The sequence below is a fragment of the Strongylocentrotus purpuratus genome, unplaced genomic scaffold (genome assembly GCF_000002235.5).
Source record: "Strongylocentrotus purpuratus isolate Spur 01 unplaced genomic scaffold, Spur_5.0 spur5_scaffold_21, whole genome shotgun sequence".
In the NCBI taxonomy this organism is placed as follows: Eukaryota; Metazoa; Echinodermata; class Echinoidea; order Camarodonta; family Strongylocentrotidae; genus Strongylocentrotus; species Strongylocentrotus purpuratus.
The window spans coordinates 23,177,081-23,198,868 of record NW_022145607.1 but is presented as its reverse complement, the minus strand read 5'-3'; the positions used below and the strand labels follow the sequence as shown (position 1 = coordinate 23,198,868).

The window sequence follows — 21,788 nt, the reverse complement described above, 5'->3', positions numbered from 1 at the left end:
CCAATCTATATATTTACTGTTTCTTAAATGATTCTAATAAAATTTCTATCGTCAACTACATTGTACATGTACTACTCAAACATTGTGTATACTAACTCCTATGCGCATACCAAACTTGTACCTGGAATGCAACATCCAGACTTGCCTTAAATAAGATCTAAACATATTCATTTTTGGTTTAATAATTGTACTCGCATTAAAAAAATTACATGGCAGGTTTGATTCTTGCATTATGTTTTTTTTCATTGCACTGGACTTAGCATATTTTACTGTTTATTGATAAGTGCTTGTCTACACCCCATTTCTGCACTTCATGGCGTTTCCTGAGTAAGCTGCCAAAGGGATTACTCCATCAAGTATCAGATAATACTGATTTGCAAACTATTGCAAAATATGTGACAATTGATCTTTGAGAGCAATCTCTTGATCAAATATTTTTTGAGAAATATCCCAAATATGATAGTAATTAGAAAATAGAAATAAAAAAGTGTTTATGTAATATCTCTGATGAACAAAATACATGATTATTGCTTCGCAGTCAATAAATATTTCTTCCATTCAAAGTATTCTTTGACAAGGTGACTCAATGTTAATCACACACTATGCATGAATACACACAACAAATATCCAACTTTGCAAAACCTACATGTAGCTTGTCTTGGCTAATTTGTAAACCGTAGGTGTGAATTTTGCAAAGATGTTTCTCGTTTATAGTTGACAGATACAGAGATTACATCGATCTAACTTGGAAGAAAATATGCCCGGCCTCATCCACTGCAATTAATTCAACTTAACAATCACCAAAACTTTATTCCCTTTAAAACTTAAAGTCCCTTAACTTTGGTATATGATTAGATGGTGGGTGGGTTGGTAGTTGAAAAGAATAATCATCCATCAACATTGACTCGTGTGATAATTAAACCGTCTCTAATGCTATGGTCACATTACCCAAAAGTAGTCTGCTCGGCGGCCGAGCGGCGAGTTTTTAACCAATTCTGCCCGGCGGCTGCCCAGGCACCGCTCGTTTTTAGGGCATATATCGCTCGGTCGCCGCTGAAGTTTTAGCGCGGAGTTAAAATTTGGGCGGCGCTTGCTCACTTTTCACTCGCCGCCCAAAATACGCTCGGTGCCTGGGCGGTCGCCGCCCGGCACCGACCTAATTGCTGGGCGATGCCTAAATTGTAGCAGCGACCGAGCAGGCTACTGATCGGTCGGTCGCTGCTCAGATTTGTGACCATAGCTTAACAAACTGAAAGATCAATAATTTCATAAACCCTCACTGATATATGTACTGGTGTAGTCTGAACTCATTTTGTCTAACTTGGCACTTAAAACAAAAGATCACGATACATTTTCGAACCTTTGAACCGTTTGGCATCGCCCTCAGGTTTGGTATCACTCTGTAAATGATTAGACTGCAAAAATTAATATCTCGGCTGCTTTATCTTAATTATCTAGTGGAACTCTAATCAGCTGCACAATGCAGACTGATAAAGTATCGGGTAATAAACCTGTGGCTAATCGAGTCCACTGCATCATAGTTTCATCATAGCTATATATATAGCTTCTTCTTCCTTTCATTGTTTGGTTTTCTGTTATATATTGGATGTGGGGAGGAACTCCTGAGATTCATGTTAATTCTCTCAATCCTCACTCTTGAGGTTCATATAGGAAAGATGTGTGAGTATAGAGCATGTGTTTGTAGATTTAAGTAAAACGGATTCTGCAATTTGTCAGTGAGTTAAACCTTTCTCTTACTCCATATAGGCCTGTCATCATCAGCTCGAGTTTGTCAAATAACCCGCTATTTTCAGACTCTGGATATTATTCTGTCTACAATCCTGTCTACACCAGACCAATATGCTCATCAAAAATTAGCTTGGACGGGCGCAAATTAGCCCGCTATTTTCCTAATAGCGGGATATTTTGGAAACAAGACCAACATTTCTCAGGATATTTTCTTGACCAAATATCCCACTAATTGCAACTGCGGGCTGATGAAAACGCAAATTAACTGGCTAATTTGTGATCAGGATAGTTAAAATAGTGGGTTATTTGGCAAATTCGAGCCGATGAAAACATAAGGCCTTAATTAATCAATGGTTTAGTTTAGGAGATCAGTATATTTTCATAGACATTTATTAAACTATTGAAATGTTGCAGATTATATTATTCAGTATGTTTTTCTATATATTTCATTAGCCTCTGTGGGTCATTGTATTTTGATCCTATCAAAAAATGTTTATCAAATCATTTTTTAAATTTTTGTATACATGTACCTTCTTTGAAATGACAGGTTTGTGAAATCCCGGTATGCTATATCACATGATGTACTATATACATGTTTGTTGTATACATATTTTTCTATTATTCTTTTGTTGTGTAAATATTTTTTCTTTGATTCTTGTGTCTTCTACACGTCCAGAATATCCCTACAAAGCTGCAGAACCACTTGACCGAATCTGTGCCACCAACTGTACTTCTCCAAGAATCGACTTTGAACTCTGAACTCTGACCTCTAATCATGGATATGCCAGGGGAGGAATACAAGGGTGGGGGTATCAAGATCTCCCGAAACGCTGCCATCTTCATCGCTTGTACCTTTGGAAGCTCTCTCCTCTTGGTTGGACTGCTGTGCGGTCTCCTACCTGCGGACGATCCATGTAATATGTAAGCTCCTTTGCTGCTTTCATTTCAGTGTCCGTTGCTAGGCACCCAAGAAGTCTGAAAGTCTCTCCTCATTGTCTGTTCAGAGCCAGGAGGGCGTTAAGGCTGTGTTAAAGTAAATGAGTTAACGCCCTTCTGATTCCAAACAGACGTTGCTATCCCTCAAATAAATACAAAGTTTTGAGGGTCACCCCCTTTTCAGTTTAATTTCACCAGCAGAACTTTGGACCAATAAAATTGCCAGAATATATATACAAAATTGTGATAATAAATACGGTAATAATTTTAAAACACAATACAAAAGATATAAAGCACAGAAATATTCAAAGATAGTATAATCAAACAGTTACTGCAATACAAAAAGCAAAGAATTACTTGAGAATTAAGTAACAGGTGTCGTAGTCAAGTGGATTTGAGAATGGAATGAATAGGAGAAAATGTTGCAGAGGTTTTTTTTTTTTAAATAAATAGTTGTGTCATAATTTTTATGCCTCCGCCACCGAAGGTGGTGCCGGAGGCATCATGTTTTCGGGTTGTCCGTCCGTACGTCCGTACGTCCGTCTGTACGTCCGTACGTCCGTCCGTACGTCCGTACGTCCGTCCCGTTTGACCGTTATCACAATATCTCAAGAACCATTTAAGATTTAAACTTAAGACTCGGGAATAGTATTTATCACCATAGGAAGACGATCTGATTAGATTTTGGAGTACGTAGGTCAAAGGTCACAGGTCACAGAGGTCAACTTATGAAATTCCTTGTATTGAGTTTGTTAGCGCGATATCTCAAGAACCATTTGAGATTTAAACTTCAAACTTAAGGATAGTATGTATCACCATAGGAAGACGATCTGATTAGATTTTGGAGCACGTATGTCAAAGGTCAAGGGTCACAGAGGTCAACTTATGAAATTCCATACATTGAGATTGTTATCATGATATCTCAAGAACCACTGGAGATTTAAACTTCAAACTTAGTGATAGTGTGTATCACTATAGGAAAACAATCTGAGTACATTTTGGAGCACGTAGGTCAAAGGTCAAGGGTCATAGAGGTCAACTTATGAAATTCCATACATTGAGATTGTTATCATGATATCTCAAGAACCACTGGAGATGTAAAAACTTCAAACTTAAGGATAGTATGTATCACCATAGGAAGACGATCTGATTAGATTTTGGAGCACGTAGGTCAAAGGTCAAGGGTCACAGAGGTCAACTTATGAAATTCCATACATTGAGATTGTTATCATAATATCTCAAGAACCACTGGAGATTTAAACTTCAAACTTAATGGTAGTGTGTATCACCATAGGAAGACAATCTGATTAGATTTTGGAGCACGTAGGTCAAAGGTCAAGGGTCACAGAGGTCAACTTATGAAATTCCATACATTGAGATCGTTATCGCGATATCTCAAGAACCACTGGAGAATTTTCACTTCAAACTTAATGATAGTATGTATCACCATATCATAATATCTCAAGAACCACTGGAGATTTAAACTTCAAACTTAATGATAGTGTGTATCACCATAGGAAGACAATCTGATTAGATTTTGGAGCACGTAGGTCAAAGGTCAAGGGTCACAGAGGTCAACTTATGAAATTCCATACATTGAGATTGTTATCATGATATCTCAAGAACCACTGGAGATTTAAACTCCAAACTTGTTTAAATTGCTCTATGGCGGAGGCATCATTTTCGACTGCGCGCAGTCAAAATTCCATCTAGTTTCTTCAGGAAATGATGCAGACCTGTTCATTTCTTGTCCAAAGGGTTTGCATAATTCTGAGGGAAAAGTTACAAGAAAGTCAACAACAAAAATATGGTAGATCCTATTCAGTCACCCTGATCAATGATGGATCCTGTAGTATGTGCCCTCCTTCTGCAAACTAAATATTTGTTATTGTCAGTGGCACAATTATATACCTTGGAATTCCAGTACGTGTGTGTTGTGAATACTTGCAAGAGAGGCTGTGTATGGCTGTTCTCGATCATAAACACATTGTACATTTTTTTGAGAGCATGTTGGCTGATCGAATCTGATAGATCCATTGGCATTGATTGGAATATTGTTTAAACAAATTGGCAGGATTATCTTTGCTTCCATCATGATCATGTTAACATGTTGCACACCGACATTCCAAATGTTGGCTTAACTAAATGTTTTAAATGACATTGAAACGTTGTACAGTTTGGACTGGGATATCTTTCCCATGTGCATCTACATGTATAGGCGTATTAACATGTTGTACACATTCCAAATGTTGGCTTAATTAAATGTTTTAAATGACATTAAAACGTTGTACAGTTTGGACTGGGATATCTTTCCCATGTGCATCTATAGGCGTATTAACATGTTGTACACATTCCAAATGTTGGCTTAATTAAATGTTTTAAATGACATTAAAACGTTGTCGGTTTGGACTGGGATATCGTTCCCATGTGCATCTATAGGCGTATTAACATGTTGTTCACATTCCAAATGTTGGCTTAACTAAATGTTTTAAATGACATTGAAACGTTGTACAGTTTGGACTGGGATATCGTTCCCATGTGCATCTATAGGCGTATTAACATGTTGTACACATTCCAAATGTTGGCTTAATTTAATGTTTTAAATGACATTAAAACGTTGTACAGTTTGGACTGGGATATCGTTCCCATGTGCATCTATAGGCGTATTAACATGTTGTTCACATTCCAAATGTTGGCTTAACTAAATGTTTTAAATGACATTGAAACGTTGTACAGTTTGGACTGGGATATCGTTCCCATGTGCATCTATAGGCGTATTAACATGTTGTACACATTCCAAATGTTGGCTTAATTTAATGTTTTAAATGACATTAAAACGTTGTACAGTTTGGACTGGGATATCGTTCCCATGTGCATCTATAGGCGTATTAACATGTTGTTCACATTCCAAATGTTGGCTTAATTTAATGTTTTAAATGACATTAAAACGTTGTACAGTTTGGACTGGGATATCGTTCCCATGTGCATCTATAGATGTATTAACATGTTGTACACATTCGAAATTGTTGCTGACCTTGATGGTTTAAATGACTTTAAAACATTGCCAAATGTTGGCTGGAAGCCCGGAACACCTTTATCATATGGCTCTATAATTTACAATGAACTTTACAAACTTCTTACTGTAAGATATTTATCTCTCAGTGTGATAGAGTAGGGCTTAACTTGGCTGGAACATCTTTACCATATGGCTCTGTTCTCACATGAAAATATGAACTTTACAAACTTATTACCGTAAGATTTTCATCAGTGTGATAGAGTAGGGTTAGAGGCTATAAAAGACCAATGCTCCCAAAAGAGGAAATGACCGTCTAACATTCATATAAATTATAATGATCCCATTAATTTGTTACAGTTACGTACTACAATAGCATGAAAAATGGTATGGCCGGCTCATATCTTTTGCCACTTTCAAATTGATGTCAAGTCTATCTGGAGGCATATGCCCTTTAAAGTTGATATCTTTTTTTTGTTAAAATATCATGTGATAATGTGAAATACTACAGTTCAGAAATATGAAACCAAAATCAATGTGAGCCTGTTTGTTATTATCAGTCATATGAGTATCCATTCCCCCTTTTGAAAACACATTCTGGTCCACCATATTAAGGAAATTCACATACCGGTACACATACAGTTTCTTCCTCTATTACAGTGTTCCTGTGTCCCCTTTTCAAATTTTCAAATGCATCTGAAAATCTTAAGCCTCAGCAAAGTTTTTTTTCAAGTAAATTTCAACCTAGAAAAATAGACAAGGGTTTTACTTGTCTGATATTTTAAAGAATATATTGTAGCCCCTCCCCATTGCAGAGTCCTAGATAGGATCTTCAATCATTCTATAAACTTTTTCCCTTGGAAATCACACTTGCTTTTTATTTACTACAGAGAGTTTGCCATGAAGATTGAACATGTTTTTCCCATACTAAAAGTTATATTTTTTACACCCTTAAGTATATCCCAGATTTGTATTTACATTTCTTTAAAAAAAATGATAAAGCAAATGGCTGGGGATGTTTCAACAACTTTACAATGTTTGTAAGAGTTTGAGTGTAAGAATAAAAGTCTCAATCAGCTGATAGAACAGTTTTCAGGTTGTCCAAGTGAAGCACTGTATGTTATCTGCTTAGTACTCAGCAGGACTTTGTTAACCTTTGGTCCAAGTTGAGTGGGTTATGGCCTTTTGGCATCCCACAGGTTTCTTTAATATGAAGAATAAATGATTTTACACATTGAAAATGCATTTTAAAGGTAGTAGGAACTCTTGCCAGAGAGGCTTTGCCCTTTTTCCCCTTTTTTTCTTTCTTCTTCTTTCTTTTTTTTTTTTTTTTTAATTGTTTTTTTTTAATTGTTTTTGTTTTTGTTTTTTAATTTATTTATTTATTTATTTATTTATTATTATTATTATTATTATTATTTTTTTTTTTTTTTTTTTGTTGGGTATAGTTCCCCATGTTTGATGTTGGCACAAAGGCTAAGCTATTGTCCTCCATATTCCATTTTGTATTTATACATTTCCAAAGAACCATGTTCCCTTTCAATTTCATGTTTATTCTTTTTAATGTATTGTATTGTGCAAATGGATCTACATGTACATTTATGTATATAAATATGTGAATATGTTAAAATGTTCCATCATTGTAAATATGAACAATTGAAAGAGGAAAAATAAATGAATTGAATTGAATTGAATTGAATTGAATATCATGATAGATTATCAAGACCTATTCTTGGCTAATTTGTTTGTATGACACAGACAGGTGCCTGAACCCACAGAGCCCCCCGTTGAACCGGTAGAAACGACGAAGGCTTTGATGACGACCGAAAGAGCAGAGCCCACCCCGTCCCCTGGCCCTACAGCTAGTGCCCCTCAACCTTGGGATAGCCTGCGACTCCCCACCGACCTCATACCCTCTCACTACGACATCGGGCTCCGTATCTACATTGACGACGAGCAGAGGTTTGTTGGTAGCATCAGCATCACAATGGAATGCAAACAAAGCACCCACCTCCTCCTCCTGCATAGTAAGGAGCTGAATATCATACCAACTTCTGTGAGGATGCTATCGGTCGATGAGGGCTGGCTGCTTCCGAAGGGACCACCGCGGTTCTCGGCCAACCAGTACCTCATCGTGGAATTTGACGAGATGCTCACTGCGGGAAAAAGTTACATTTTCACCATCGGATTCTATGCACCGCTTGAAGATGGCTTAGTGGGACTGTACCGGAGCTCGTATCAAGCTAACGGGGAAACAAGGTCAGTAAGCCTTTAAACAAATTTGCAGTCTGACATAATGTAAATGCATTTCATTTCATTCATGATTGATTTTCATTGTGTGTACATATAAAGAAAAGCAACAGATTTCAGTATTTCTCCAGAAATGAGAGTTGAAGAGAGTTGTAATCATTTTTTAAAACTACAATTGCCAAACAGACCAGAAAGCCAAGATAAACATAAAACAAGAATTGAGGGCAACATAATTCTGCCTGATAATTTTCAATATGATTTGGAGCATCTTATGATAGATGCACCTTTTTCCTCACATGACCTATGTTTGAATTAATTTACAATAGTAAAAGTGAGCTTTTAACGTTGCAATTTTTATGCTATGTATTTTTTAGTTTTTCAGAGTGGTTTTGAATGCCTTCCATATTTAAATCGCACTGCTTTCGTTACAAAATTCAAATGCTGCCAGCTAGTCATCATATTACTGTTAATCTCTTCTCTCAGGTATCTAGCAACAACGTTCTTTGCCCCCACCGACGCCCGCAAGGCTTTCCCTTGCTTTGACGAGCCTGCCATGAAGGTCACCTTCAATTTGACCTTGGACCATGAAGATGGCTACATCGCCCTTGGCAACATGCCCCTCCTTAGCAGCGAGCCGGCGCCCGGGGAAGCAGGATGGACCCGATCTGTCTTTGCCAAGAGTGTGCCGATGTCCACCTATCTGATCTGCTTTGTGGTTTGTGACTTTGTGGAGAAGAACACCACTACCAATAATGGTGTTTTGGTGAGTGTGTTTAGTTTAGATGTGTGTCTATTACTTAAAACAAATTGTTCTTTTAAACCATGAATGTAAGTTACACTGAGATACCAACATAATGATAATAATAATGGTGGCTTCTTATATAGCGCATATGTCCGTCACATTGTGACCCTCCTGGCGCTGCCCCGATTAAATATATTATCTTCTCATTGCACTCCACAGCTAAGGGTATGGGCACGAGAAGATGCCAAGGATTCCTTGGACTATGCACTGGAGAAGGGCGCTCAAGTTTTGGACTTTTTCGATGACTACTTTGGAACGAAGTTTCCGCTTCCCAAGATGGGTAAGTCGTAGATGAAATTTTGCCAGTCAAGAACGACCATTTTACCCATCTCTTCCCCTCCCCTTTTCTCTATCTCTCTCTTCCCCCCTCTCTTCTTCTCTCTTCCTCTGTCTCTCTCTCTCTCTCATTCTCTCTCTCTCTCTCTCCTCTGTCTTTCTCTCTCTCTCTCTCCCCTCTCTCTCTCACTTTCTATCTCTCTCTCTCACTCTCTCTCTCTCTCTCTCTCTCTCTCCCCCTCTCTCTCCCCCTTTCTCTCACTCTCTCTCTCTCTCTTTTTCTATCTCTCTCTCACTATCTATCTCAATTTTTTTTGGGGGGGCTCTCAGTCAACAGATATTTCTCTTTCTTACTGTCTCTTTCTGTCACCCATTCGTCATCTGATATTCTCTTCCTGTCTTTGTCTTACGTGGGCTTCTCTCTCTCTCTTTCTATTTCTGCTTTTAAGTTCTCTTGCTCACTTTGTTTATTGTCTATGTGTAAGTCTCTCTGTCTCTCTCCCTCTGTCTCTGACTCTGTTTCTGTTTCTCTCTTTGTATATATATCCATGTATATCCATTCTTCAGACCACTTTTCAATATTTCTCATCTGCCCTCCTAGATATATATATGATAGCCATATACTTGACCAGCCAGAGCGACGGAGAACTGGCATGGGGTCTGATCATTACGTACCATTTCCCATTTTACAAAACTTGTCATCGGTGACAAATGAAAGTTTTTGTTATATAATCTAGTGAAATCCTTGCTTCTGATTGATTATCAGCAGATTTGTCACTGATTTTTGTCATTTGTCACTGAAAAAAAGGCTTTGTGAAACGGGTTTCTGGTGTGTCCTACCATACCCCTCTCCTCTCCTCATTTTCCCTCTCTTGTTCTCTCTCTCTATCTCTCTCTCTCTCTCTCTCTCTAGCTCTCTTGTTCTCTCTCTCTCTCTCTCTCGCTCTCTCTATCTATCTCTCTCTCTTTCTCTCTCATTCTCTTTGTCAATCTAACGCTATCCCAAATACCTCAGTGACCGTCATTCAATATTCCTGATTCGTTGTTCTCCCAGATATGATTGCCATACCTGACTTCGCAGCTGGAGCGATGGAGAACTGGGGTCTAATCACGTACCGTGAGTCGGCCCTTCTCTACACCCCTGGTGTGTCCTCTTCCAGTAATAAGCAGAGGGTCTGCGCCATTGTCGCCCATGAACTCGCCCATCAGGTAAACCTCACACCCCAATCACACCAACAAGCCTAAAAGGGGGGATACTCGGATTTGGTTTGGATGGGGGTGTGCTGCCCAAGCCTCAAAACCCTTACCCATTATTAGGGTTTATTTTGGGTCATCTTTCTCGAAAAAATACCCTTTTTTCACAATTTGCGGTTGTTTTTTTTTGCAATTTTGTTTGCAAATTTTGAAAAAAACGGACCCGTATTTAATGGTATTTTTGTTAAAAGTGGGACCCATGTTTAGGGATTTTTTTTGTGAAAAAGTGACTCATTAGTGCGGCACACCCCTGTATGTCCTAATGTGTGAGGACCCCCCCCCCCCCCCCCCCCCCCAGGTCCAAAATAACCGAACAGCTCTGTTGCTCCGAATATACAAGAACTGTAGTCGGTTTGGTGTTATGACTTCCGTATCTGAATTATTTACTGTATACTCTATGTTGAAATAATTGTTACATTATCATGTATATATACATTGTGTTTCATAGTGTACTGTTGAGAAGGAAATAAATGTTAATAAATACAATACAATACAATGACTGAGGTTTCAAAATGAGCTTACTCTTTGACACTGCGGCTAAAGGTGTTGAGTGAAGGTGAAAGAAAAGCGTTCCTTTTCTGCCCCAAATATAAAATAATTAAGGTCACCTTACTAAAAATCCCCCAATATTCTTTGACTCACCAAAAAAATGAAGCAAGAGGATATTTTGCTTTAAAAAAACACTTCAAATTTGTAAATAACTACAGACACTTGAGTGGATGCAAGTCTGTCTGATGGCTGATGACTAATTGTAATCATTTTAAAACTACGGAACCCAAGTCGGACGTTTTATGTCTCTCATCCGGTAGCCCATAGAAAGTCAGCAGATGTTATTTTGTTTTAAAAACATACAACCACTCTATTTTAATGCAAAGTTCGAAAGATCATTTCATAATAATAATTTTTTCCCATCTTCTTTATAGTGGTTTGGTAACCTGGTGACCCTGGAATGGTGGGATGATACATGGCTCAACGAGGGCTTCGCTTCCTACGTGGAGTACCTTGGAACTGCTGATGCAGAACCGGATTGGGGAATGGTATGTATCAAACTTGCAAATACAAAAATACTCGGGATTTTTCGATGATTTAGCTCAGAAAATCTGTAAAAGAGCTCAGGAAAACTAAGCGGCTGTAAGAAAAAAAATACCCATAATATTCATTAAAGGTTCCTATGGATGACATGGTTTGCAGTTTGAGTACCGCTGTGGCATTCAATGTCCTTTGGTATGATATTAAACTACAGTTGCCACATGCACTCCATCCAGGTGTAGTAAATTGGTATCCGGTTGGAAAAAATTCCTTGAATGCTTGAACGCTTTATCTTGGCAGCTTGGCTAAAGGCGGGAAATAATCGCATGGACCCTCACACAGAACAGTTCCTAAAAATACTGAAGAGCTTTTCCCGGGTAAACAAAACATATTGTTATTATTAGTAGTAGTAATTACATTTTTAGTATTCTTATCATTCACACATCACTCTCCTTTTGCTCTTTTTTTCCCTCATTCATCCTCAGACTGATCAGTTTGTTTCGGCTGACCTCCAGACCGCGCTCGACGCCGATGCTCTCATCACCTCACGACCCATCATCGTTGATGTGGAGACACCAGACGATATCAATCAGCAGTTTGATACTATCTCCTATAATAAGGTTTGTGAGAGGTGTATGCCTAAAAATGTTGTGCTTATTATCAAATGTTTGATTAAAGGGATCCGGTAACTTTGTCTCAGATTCTGAAACAAAATTCTGGATTAAGCTCATGATGCAATGATAATTATAAACCTTTGGGTCAGTCAGGAACCCCATGACTTTTACAAGCCGATCGCCTGTCTGATTATCAAGATATTTATGATTGGAATTACAAATTTTGAAAACGGTTCGGCTGACGGTTTTCATAACACTACAGTCTATTGGGGAATACGAGTGTGGTAAAACCGGTCACTCAAAGATTTTTACTTTTTTGAGGCACTTCTTGATAATTTTGAAGCGCAATTTTTTTAGGGCTTCAATATTTAAGTAATATTGACTGCCTTCTGGGCAATACGACATATATCGCCCGAACCGAAGGTGAGGGTGATATATGACAAGTCGTATTGCCCTGAATTAGGCAGTCAATATTACTATTATTAACCACATCAGACATCTAGAGCAAACAAGAAACTCTTACTATCTTATACTCTTAAATTATGTAGGCTACACAGGGTTTCCTAGCATTAGAAGTTGCAAAAACATTGTCAAACCAGCACTGTTCATCCAGTGTTTGACAGATTTTCGATACACTGCAAACAGTTTGCCTAGGGTGTGATTGTTACGTCACAATGGAGTTCGCGCAAAGTGCGCATTTTCTAATACACGATGCGCGATGTAAATTACAATAGCTGATGCGCGATGTAAATTACAACTGGCACTATATTATTGCGCACTAGTTTAACACGCATTTTGCCATTGACTTTTCTGAGCGGGCTAAAATATTTGTCCATTGGTTTTCTGTATAACCCATATTGCCCGCCAAATTACACACAAATCCCATTGACTCTTCTGAGCGGGGTAAAATATTTGCGCATTGGTTTTCTATATAACCTATATTGCCCGCCAAATTACACACAAAATCCCATTGACTTTTCTGAGCGGACTAACTTATTGTAATTTTGTTGACTTTATCCATCAAACCTTGAGGGCAATAACATTTAAAAATTACCCTGCTCAGATGTCTGATACGGTTAATAATACACCATATCACAGACACTGGTAACACGTAGGGCCATGTATCTCAGATTTAACATTGTTAAACGATCCCTTTAAAGCATAACATTTCTTCAAATTTTTTGTTTTTCTGTTAGTATATATCTTATTCCTTATCTGTACTTCTCTCGCTCTCTCTCTTACTTAAATTATACTGTGATATTTTTTAAAGAGTTCATTGATACAGAGTTGAATTTCTAATAAATATGCATTGTGATCAGTCTGTAAATTTGTTTTGTAATTTTGGTTATAATATTGAATTTTTATATTACATTAATCTGTCCATTGTGCTGTAAACAATACATTCCAAGTTTTTTGGACTACTGTCCTATGTTATGTTCGTCTCTTTCTATGCTTTCTAAACCAAATTTGAATGTGATCTTCAACTTGAATCTTTCTCCCCTCCCCCTTGATCGACCCCCCTCTCTCTCTCTCTCTCTCTCTCTCACACAATCTCTCACACACAATCTCTCTCTCTCTCTTTCTCTTTTTCTCTTTCTCTTTTTCTCTTTCTCTGTTTCTTCCTCTCTCTCTCTCTCCCTCTCTCTCTCTTTCTCTCTCTCTTCCCCCCCCCCCCCCCCTCTCTCTCTCTCTCTTCCTTAACTCTCATCTTCCGTTCACTCCCTCTTTCATTCTCTCATTCTTGACTCTCCTGCATCCTCACAGGGTGCCTCTATTCTCAGGATGTTGCAGAACTTCTTGGGTGAGGAAACCTTCAGGAAAGGGCTAGCGGTAAGTTCACCATGCAAGCACACATTCTCATTCTATCAATCCAGTTTGTTTATTTAACCTGACTGCTATGAAAGCATGTGTAAGCTTGTAAGTAAGCAACCAGGGGACTTATGACTTTAAGTCCTCTCTGAGGAACTTGGTAATCAGGAATAATGCCTTAACAAAGGGCACTAGGTTATCAAATTGGTATTGAACCCAGGACCTCCCGAGTTAGGAGACCACTGCTCTACCGCTGAGCCATCGCGCCTCATTCATGATGAGGAGCCCTATGTCTGCGCACTTAATTTAGACTTGAAATCGGCAAGAATTCTCTATTATATTTCCCTTGGGCTTACTCTAACAATAACCCTCATATGCTAAAGATTAAGAGTGCAACACAAATTGTCAAATTTCAAGCAAGAACAATGTTATTTTCACAAGAAAAGCGGGTGTGTCATTTTAACACTGACGCCTTTTTGTGTTTTATTGATGGGGGCATGTTGGGAATACATTATCGTCAGCTTATTTCTCATATTTTATTCATGAATTTCCCCCCCCCCCCCCCTCCAGAACTATCTTGATGAGTTTGCCTATTCCAATGCAAAGAACACAGATTTATGGAGGGTGTTGACTGAGGTAAGCATGCATATAGAGTTTTTTTGCTTCATATCTTTGCCCCTTTTATTTTTATAACAAACTCCACAAAAAAACAACAACAACAAACAAACAAAAATCACATTTACATTTTATACAATCAATAACAAAACAATATTTACAGTAGGCTTGCGGGTGCACCATCTGAGAGAGAGAGAGAGAGAGGATTGAGGAGTCCTGAAAAGGACTCTCGGTAATCTTTCTTGACGGTTTGTAGTCCTGAAAAGGACTGTTTGGTATAGTCTTGAAAAAGACTGTTGGTTATCTTTCTTAGCTTATAGTTCTAAGGAGAACTATAGCGCTCGGAGAGGATGAGTGGCAGTAGTGGCTCGACGTTTCAAACAGGTTGACTATCCGTCGTCAGGAGTGGAGAATAGCTGGCGTGCATGAGCTTTTTAGGACTCCTTAATCCTCCCTCTCTCTCACATGGTGCACCCGCAAGCCTACTGTATATCTACATCACCATGCAAGCCGACGCTTACAAGCAGCAAAACAATATTTGTATACATCATTCAAATACATGCATATATATATATCATAAATGTACTGCTCATCCTTATAATATGTCTTTATTATATATTTCATTTCTTGAAAAACAGGAAATTTCTCATTACATAAAGTTAGTTCAAGATCACGTATCAGTTTGTCTGGGCAGAAAGAAAGATATACAAATTATAATTAGTTCCTGAACTGTTAAGTTGTAATTGCTGAAATAGTAATGCCACCATTACAATTCTGATGATATACTGAATGAGGTATGTGGCGTAGATTTATTCCAAGAATAGTTAAAAGTTTGGAATAAGAGTTTTAAAAAATAATTAGTTGATTGTGCATTCATTCGCGCCCTTGTCCTAGGCTCTAGGAAGGCTTTAAAACAATTCGAAATATGTTTCCATGTGGCACCTCAATTCCTTTGTAACTTCAAATACTGAAGGCACAGTTAAAGATGTTTTTGGTTTGATAAATTGAAAAAATGAGTGTTTCCAAAATAATTAGTTGCTTTTGCATACTTTATCCTAGGCTCTAGGAAAGCTCAAAATCTTGTTCTAACTATGTTTCCATGTGGCATCTCAATTCCTTTGTAACTTCAAACACTGAAGGCACAGTTTGAAATTTGTTGGCATGATCAACAATTCAGAAGACCTGGCTTTTCCCTAAAGTTGGTTTATATTTAAATCCTACTCTTCATTCAATGACTAGGTTTTTAGACAGTAGACTTCTACCTTGGAATTGAATGTGATAATGGACAAATCAGACAAGTTTTGAATGCCACACTGCACTATGTATAGCTCCTTGCGCCCTCTATATAGCAAACAATACCTAATCGGTGACCATTGGTCCCCCACGGTCCCCTTTTTCTTATGTTAATTGAGAGCTGATTTGATGAGATAACTACCTGTCAGTGACCATGCAGGGAGGTCTAATCTCTCCTGGCCAAACTAGTGCAGACGAGCTTTAAAGGCCAAAAATAAATCATCCTCGTTTGTTTATCTGTGATGTCTCTCAGGCTGCCGTGGAAGATGGAAAAGAAGACATCAAGGTGGAGGAAATTATGAGAACATGGACGGAGCAGATGAACTATCCCAGCATCAACGTGACTCGTGACTATACTACAGGGTTTACGCTCGGTCAGAACCGCTTCCTTATCAACCCTGCGGCCAACACGACGACACATTATGATGATTTAGGGTAAGATTGGCTGTTTGATATAATTGGGAATTTTAAATGTCATCATTATGATTAATGAGTATTTGGCATCACCTGTGCCTGGGAGGTGAAAAGCAAACTGAATCATTGTAACTCTTGGGGTCTCTCGTCATGTTATGACTGATTGAGGATGTGTAGATGGACCACTACATAGGGGTTTCCCTTTACTCTTGTGCAGTAGGTTACAATTCATTCTCCTTTACACAGGGCATCCATTAGGCATGCTATCTGAGGAATGAAGTGTTTTCCACTGTAACATAACCTGCGTCTATAAAATGGGAGGGGCACGTTCACACACAATGCAGGCTTCAGTCATCTGCTTGGGTTGGATTCGAACCCACAATCTTTGGTTCAACAGGCTTTAACCGACTGAGCCAACTCACCTCCTTATGGTCACAATCTTCATGATAATGATTATTGCTATTTATTGTTAAGACAAAAGTTACCAGTCTTAAGATCACTGTTGAAAATGTTTTATAGTCAATATCATCTACATGTCATTATCACCACTAATTTCATCATCATCCTCATCATCATCATCATCATCATCACTGTCATCACCATCATTATCATTGTCACTATCACCACCAATTTCATCATCATCATCATCATCATCATCACTGTCATCACAATCATAATCATCATCACTGTCATCACCATCATTATCATTGTCACCATCACCACCAATTTCATCATCATCATCATCATCATCATCATCATCATTATCATCATCATCATCATCATCATCATCACTGTCTTCACCATCATAATCATAGTCACAATCATCACCACCCATTTCATCATCATCATCATCATCATCATCATCATCACTGTCATCACCATCATTATCATAATCACCATCATGACCAATTTCATCATCATCATCATCACTGTCTTCATCATCAAAATCACTGTCACCATCATCACCATTACCAACAGTTTCATCATCACCATCACTGTCATCACCATCATAATCATTGTTACCATCACCACCAATTTCATCATCATCATCATCATCATCATCACTGTCATCACAATCATAATCATCATCACTGTCATCACCATCATAATCATTGTTACCATCACCACCAATTTCACCGTCACTGTCATCACTGTCAACATCATCAGAATCATCATCACCACCGAAGCATTCTCAGGTGTGTTAAACCATAAACCAATTATTTTACAGAAAACAAAGAAACTATTCTTTCATTCAATTACATTATAACATTCTTTTTCAGATACATTTGGTATGTTCCTTTGAAGTACACCACTAATGCTGCTCCAAACTTTACCAATCCTACGTTGCAGTGGCTTGAACCAGGAGAGCAAGGTTAGTACAGTCATGTTACATTCAAGTTATTTTCACTTCCTATGGATGCTGTACCATTTATCATGGGGGGGGGGGGGGGGTCTTACTATATCATAGAATTTGTTTAGAAAATTATAACCGAACAAATTATTAAAAATTCAAAACAATTTGTCTCAAAGTAATGCAAAATCTCTCTCTATAGATATTGTTTTACATTTCTGATTTTGAATTTTTTTCTCCCAAGATTTAGAAAAATATGCACATGCACATTTGGATAAGACTCATAAATTTAATTAGGTGATACGTACGTAGACGTATCACCTTTTGATTTCGTCAAGATTTTTATTATTTATTTATTTATTTATTTATTTATTATTATTCTTCCTCGAATTTGTTCGCAGGATATCTCAAGACTGAATAAAGCCATTATCATGAAACTTGCCATGATGATAGATCTTAGTCTAACTTAGAACTGCGTGACTTTTCAAAGACTCAAAATTATCGTGACGTCATCCAGGCGCCATTTTGTGAAAATAAACTTATGATCATATCTTCATAACGGAAAGGAATTTTTCATTCATATTTATCAGGAAGAAGATCAATATCCAGCCGGTCAATTTCAGATCGATAAACGTGCGCAAATGCGCGCGTGCGCGTTCGTACGCGCGTTTACGCGCGCGAAAAAAATTAAAATGCTCCAAATCATCCCAAATTTTTTTTGCATACGTTTCAGGCCATATGGAGCATTTGACAAAAAATCACGCAAACGCGCATGCGCGCGCGTTTTTTGCGCGTACTAGCATTTTGCAACATAGAATCGCCGAATGTTCTCTATCATCATATTTGGTACATCTTTCCAAGCATTTTGATAACTTGTTCACCTTTTAATAACGCAATGAGCGTCCGTCAAAGTTGACAGCGCGCGCGGACCTGCGTTATCTTTATCCACAATACATGAGCAAAAACATGTCTATACAAAATTCTTTGTAACTCTTCAGAATAGATAGAAACTCCCAATATTTTTTCATATTTAGATAGGTTATAAGTTGGAGATATGATTTCATGTCTCATTTGACCCTCAATTAACTCATAACGTCATCATAATGGCCTCCAAACTCAAAATTTCAATTTGCATATTATGACGTCAGCATAATTTTGGAAAATTGATTGTATCTCTGTAAATATTGATTGATTTTCTTTTAAATTTTGATATGTTCTACCTGAGACAATTTTCTACAAATAAATTATCCACAATTTTCCATTTTGACAAAGGCATCATGGCGTATTTTTGCAATTAAAGAAGGCATGTCAATTTTTCACATTTTACGTGTATTCTCTATGGGACATGACTTTTTCTCAAAACTGGATTCTACACTCCTGTCTTTCGCGAGCAAAATCTCTGTTGTTTTAGCTTCGTTTTCGCTGAACTTCGGATATGTTGTAGCTGAGACAATGAGCTATCACAAGTGCGCCCTTTATTTTTCGATTAGATGCCGGGATCATGCTCATATTTCACTTGCAAAGTAGGATTTCAGAATTCCATTTCCCGTTTACGTGTAATCGCTATGGGAAATGTTTTGGTATATCGGTAACGCACTTGACTTCCAATCTCGAGATCCCTGGTTCGAGTCCGGGTGTCTCCAACAATTTTTTTCTTCACTTTTTTTTCCTTTTGACCTTCACTGTACCATCTCCTTTGATTATTAAAACACGTAGAATCGCAAATAATGTCACAAACAACCCTTTTTACTTTATTATTACCCTATTTTCACTTAATCCATTACTTTTTGCGTGTAATCTCTATGGGAGATGACTTTTTCTCAAATCTGGAGTCTACATTCCTGTCTTTTGCGAGCAATATCGCCGTTATTTCTGCTTGGATTTTGTTGACTTTTGAGTAAGTTGTAGCTGAGACTATATGCTATCTAAATCAACCCTCATTTTTTCAATAAGATGTCATGATCGCGCTCATGATCATGATCATTATCATCATGATCATCATTATCATAATGATGATAATCATTTATCAATTACATTTTCATTTCTTTGAATAAGATAAAATCGTCAAAAGGTGTTCTTCATGATGTAAATTAGAGTCAAATGTGTAACTGGTTACTGCACAGGGTCAAAGGTCATATATTGTTTCAATCTATCTTCCCTAGATCCATGATGATCAAGGAGACACAATTTAATCTTGACATATGAATAGATCATAATGGGAGAAGCATATAAATGGGAGAAGCATTTTACAAAATAATATATCGTGTAATGCATTATTCGTTATGTAAACCATTATCATACGTATCACCTAATTCGTCTAAGTGACGAATTAAAGTCTAGTATTTATTTTGTGTCTGTATAGAAGAAATTATTATTATTCTTCCTCAATTTTGTTCGCAGGATATCTCAAGAATGGCTAAAGCCATTATCATGAAACTTGCTATGATGATAGATCTTAGTCTAACTTGGAACTGCGTGACTTTTCATAAACTCAACATCATCGTGACGTCATCTAGGCGCCATCTTGTGAAAATCAACTTATGATATTATCTTAATAACGGAAAGTTATTTCTCATTCATAAATATCATGATTAAGATCAATATCCGTCCGGTCAATTTCAGGTCAAAAAAACGTCCGGAAATGCGCGCGTGCGCGCTCGTCCCCGCGTTTACGCGCGCGCAAAAATTTTAAACGCTCTAAATCATCCCAAATTTTTTTTGCATACGTTTCAGGCCATTTAGAGCATTTGATAAAAAATCGCGCTCACGCGCATGCGCGCGCGTTTTTTGCGCGTACTAGCATTTTGCAACATAGAATCGCCGAATTTTCTTTATCATCATATTTGGAACATTTTTCCAAGCATTTTAATAACTTGTTCATCTTTTAATAACGCAATGAGCGTCCGCCAAAGTTGACAGCGCGCGCGGAACTGCGTTATCTTTATCCACAATACATGGGCAAAAACATGCCTATACAAAATTCATTGTAACTCTTCAGAATAGATAGGACCTCCCAATATGTTTTCATATGTGGATAGATTATGAGTTGGAAATATGATTTAATGTCTCATCTGACCCTCAATTAATTCATAATGTCATCATAATGGCCTCCGAACTCAAAATTTTAATTAGCATATTATGACGTTTGCATTTTTTTGGAAAATTGATTGTATTTCTGTAAATATAGATTGTTTTTCTCCTAAATTTCGATATGTTCTAGCTGAGATAATTTTCTACAAATGCAGTGCCACACCTTTCCAGTTTGACAAAGGTATCATGGCGTATTTTTGCGATTAAAGGAGGCATGTCAGTTTTTCACATTTTGCGTGTATTGTCCAAGGGACATGACTATTTCTCAAAACTGGATTCTACATTTCCCTCTTTCGCGAGCAATATCTCTGTTGTTTTATCTTTGTTTACGCTGAGCTTCGAGTATGTTGTAGTGGAGACAATAAGCTATCTCAAATGTGGCTTTTATTTTTTGATCAGATGCCGGGATCATGCTCATATTGCACTTGCAAAGTGGGATTTGAGAATCCCATTTTCCGTTTACGTGTAATCGCTATGTGAATTGTTTTGGTATATCGTTAACGCACTTGACTTGTATCCTCGAGGTCCCTGGTTCGAGTCTGGGCGTCTCCAACCATTTATTTTTCCTTTACTTTTTTTTTCTTTTTGACCTTTCACTGTACCATCTCCTTTGATTATTAAAACACGTAGATCCGCAAATAATGTAGTAAACTATTTGCTTTATTATTACTCTATTTTCACTTAAACGATTACTTTTTGTGTCTAATCCCTATGGGAGATGACTTTTCCTCAAATCTGGATTCTACATTTCTGTCTTTTGCGAGCAATATCGCCGTAATTCCTGCTTGGATTTTGTTGATTTTTGAGGATGTTGTAGCTGAGACTATATGCTATCTAAATCACCTGTCATTTTTTCAATAAGATATCAGGATCATGCTCATGATCATGATCATCTTCATTATCATTATGATCATCATTATCATAATGATGATAATCATTTATCAATTACATTTTCATTTCTTTGAATAAGATAAAATCGTCAAAATGTGTTCTTCATGATGTAAATTAGAGTCAAAGGTGTAACCGGTTACTGCATATAGTCAATGGTCATAAATTGTTACAATCTATCTTCCCTAGATCCATAATGATCAAGGGTTCGACACAATTTAAACTTGACATATGGATAGATCATAATGGGAAAAGTATTTTATAAAATAATATGATATCGTGTATTAAATGCATTCTTCGTTAGGTAAACCAATATCATACGTATCACCTAATTCGTCTAAGTGACGAATTAAAGTCTAGTTAGGTGATACGTAACGAAGTCAACGTATCACCTTTTGATTTCGT

The 21,788-nt window shown here is 37.5% G+C and overlaps 1 protein-coding gene across 2 annotated transcripts in view; it reads left to right on the top strand.

Annotated features, from left to right (window-relative positions):
* The window catches only part of LOC755759 (aminopeptidase N), a 58,839-nt gene that overhangs the window by 13,060 nt on the left and 23,991 nt on the right, over positions 1-21,788 (top strand). The window contains exons 1-12 of one of the 2 annotated variants that reach the window (XM_030995394.1): positions 1,566-1,680; positions 2,426-2,670; positions 7,457-7,957; positions 8,432-8,711; positions 8,910-9,030; positions 10,081-10,235; positions 11,204-11,317; positions 11,795-11,929; positions 13,688-13,753; positions 14,303-14,368; positions 15,894-16,075; positions 17,335-17,426. In XM_030995394.1, the coding sequence (XP_030851254.1) occupies positions 2,525-2,670; positions 7,457-7,957; positions 8,432-8,711; positions 8,910-9,030; positions 10,081-10,235; positions 11,204-11,317; positions 11,795-11,929; positions 13,688-13,753; positions 14,303-14,368; positions 15,894-16,075; positions 17,335-17,426 (1,858 nt within the window). In that variant the 5' untranslated portion in view covers positions 1,566-1,680; positions 2,426-2,524. Of the gene's footprint in view, positions 1-1,565; positions 1,681-2,425; positions 2,671-7,456; positions 7,958-8,431; positions 8,712-8,909; positions 9,031-10,080; positions 10,236-11,203; positions 11,318-11,794; positions 11,930-13,687; positions 13,754-14,302; positions 14,369-15,893; positions 16,076-17,334; positions 17,427-21,788 lie in introns of those variants that run through there. The other variant, XM_030995393.1, reaches the window with a different exon arrangement.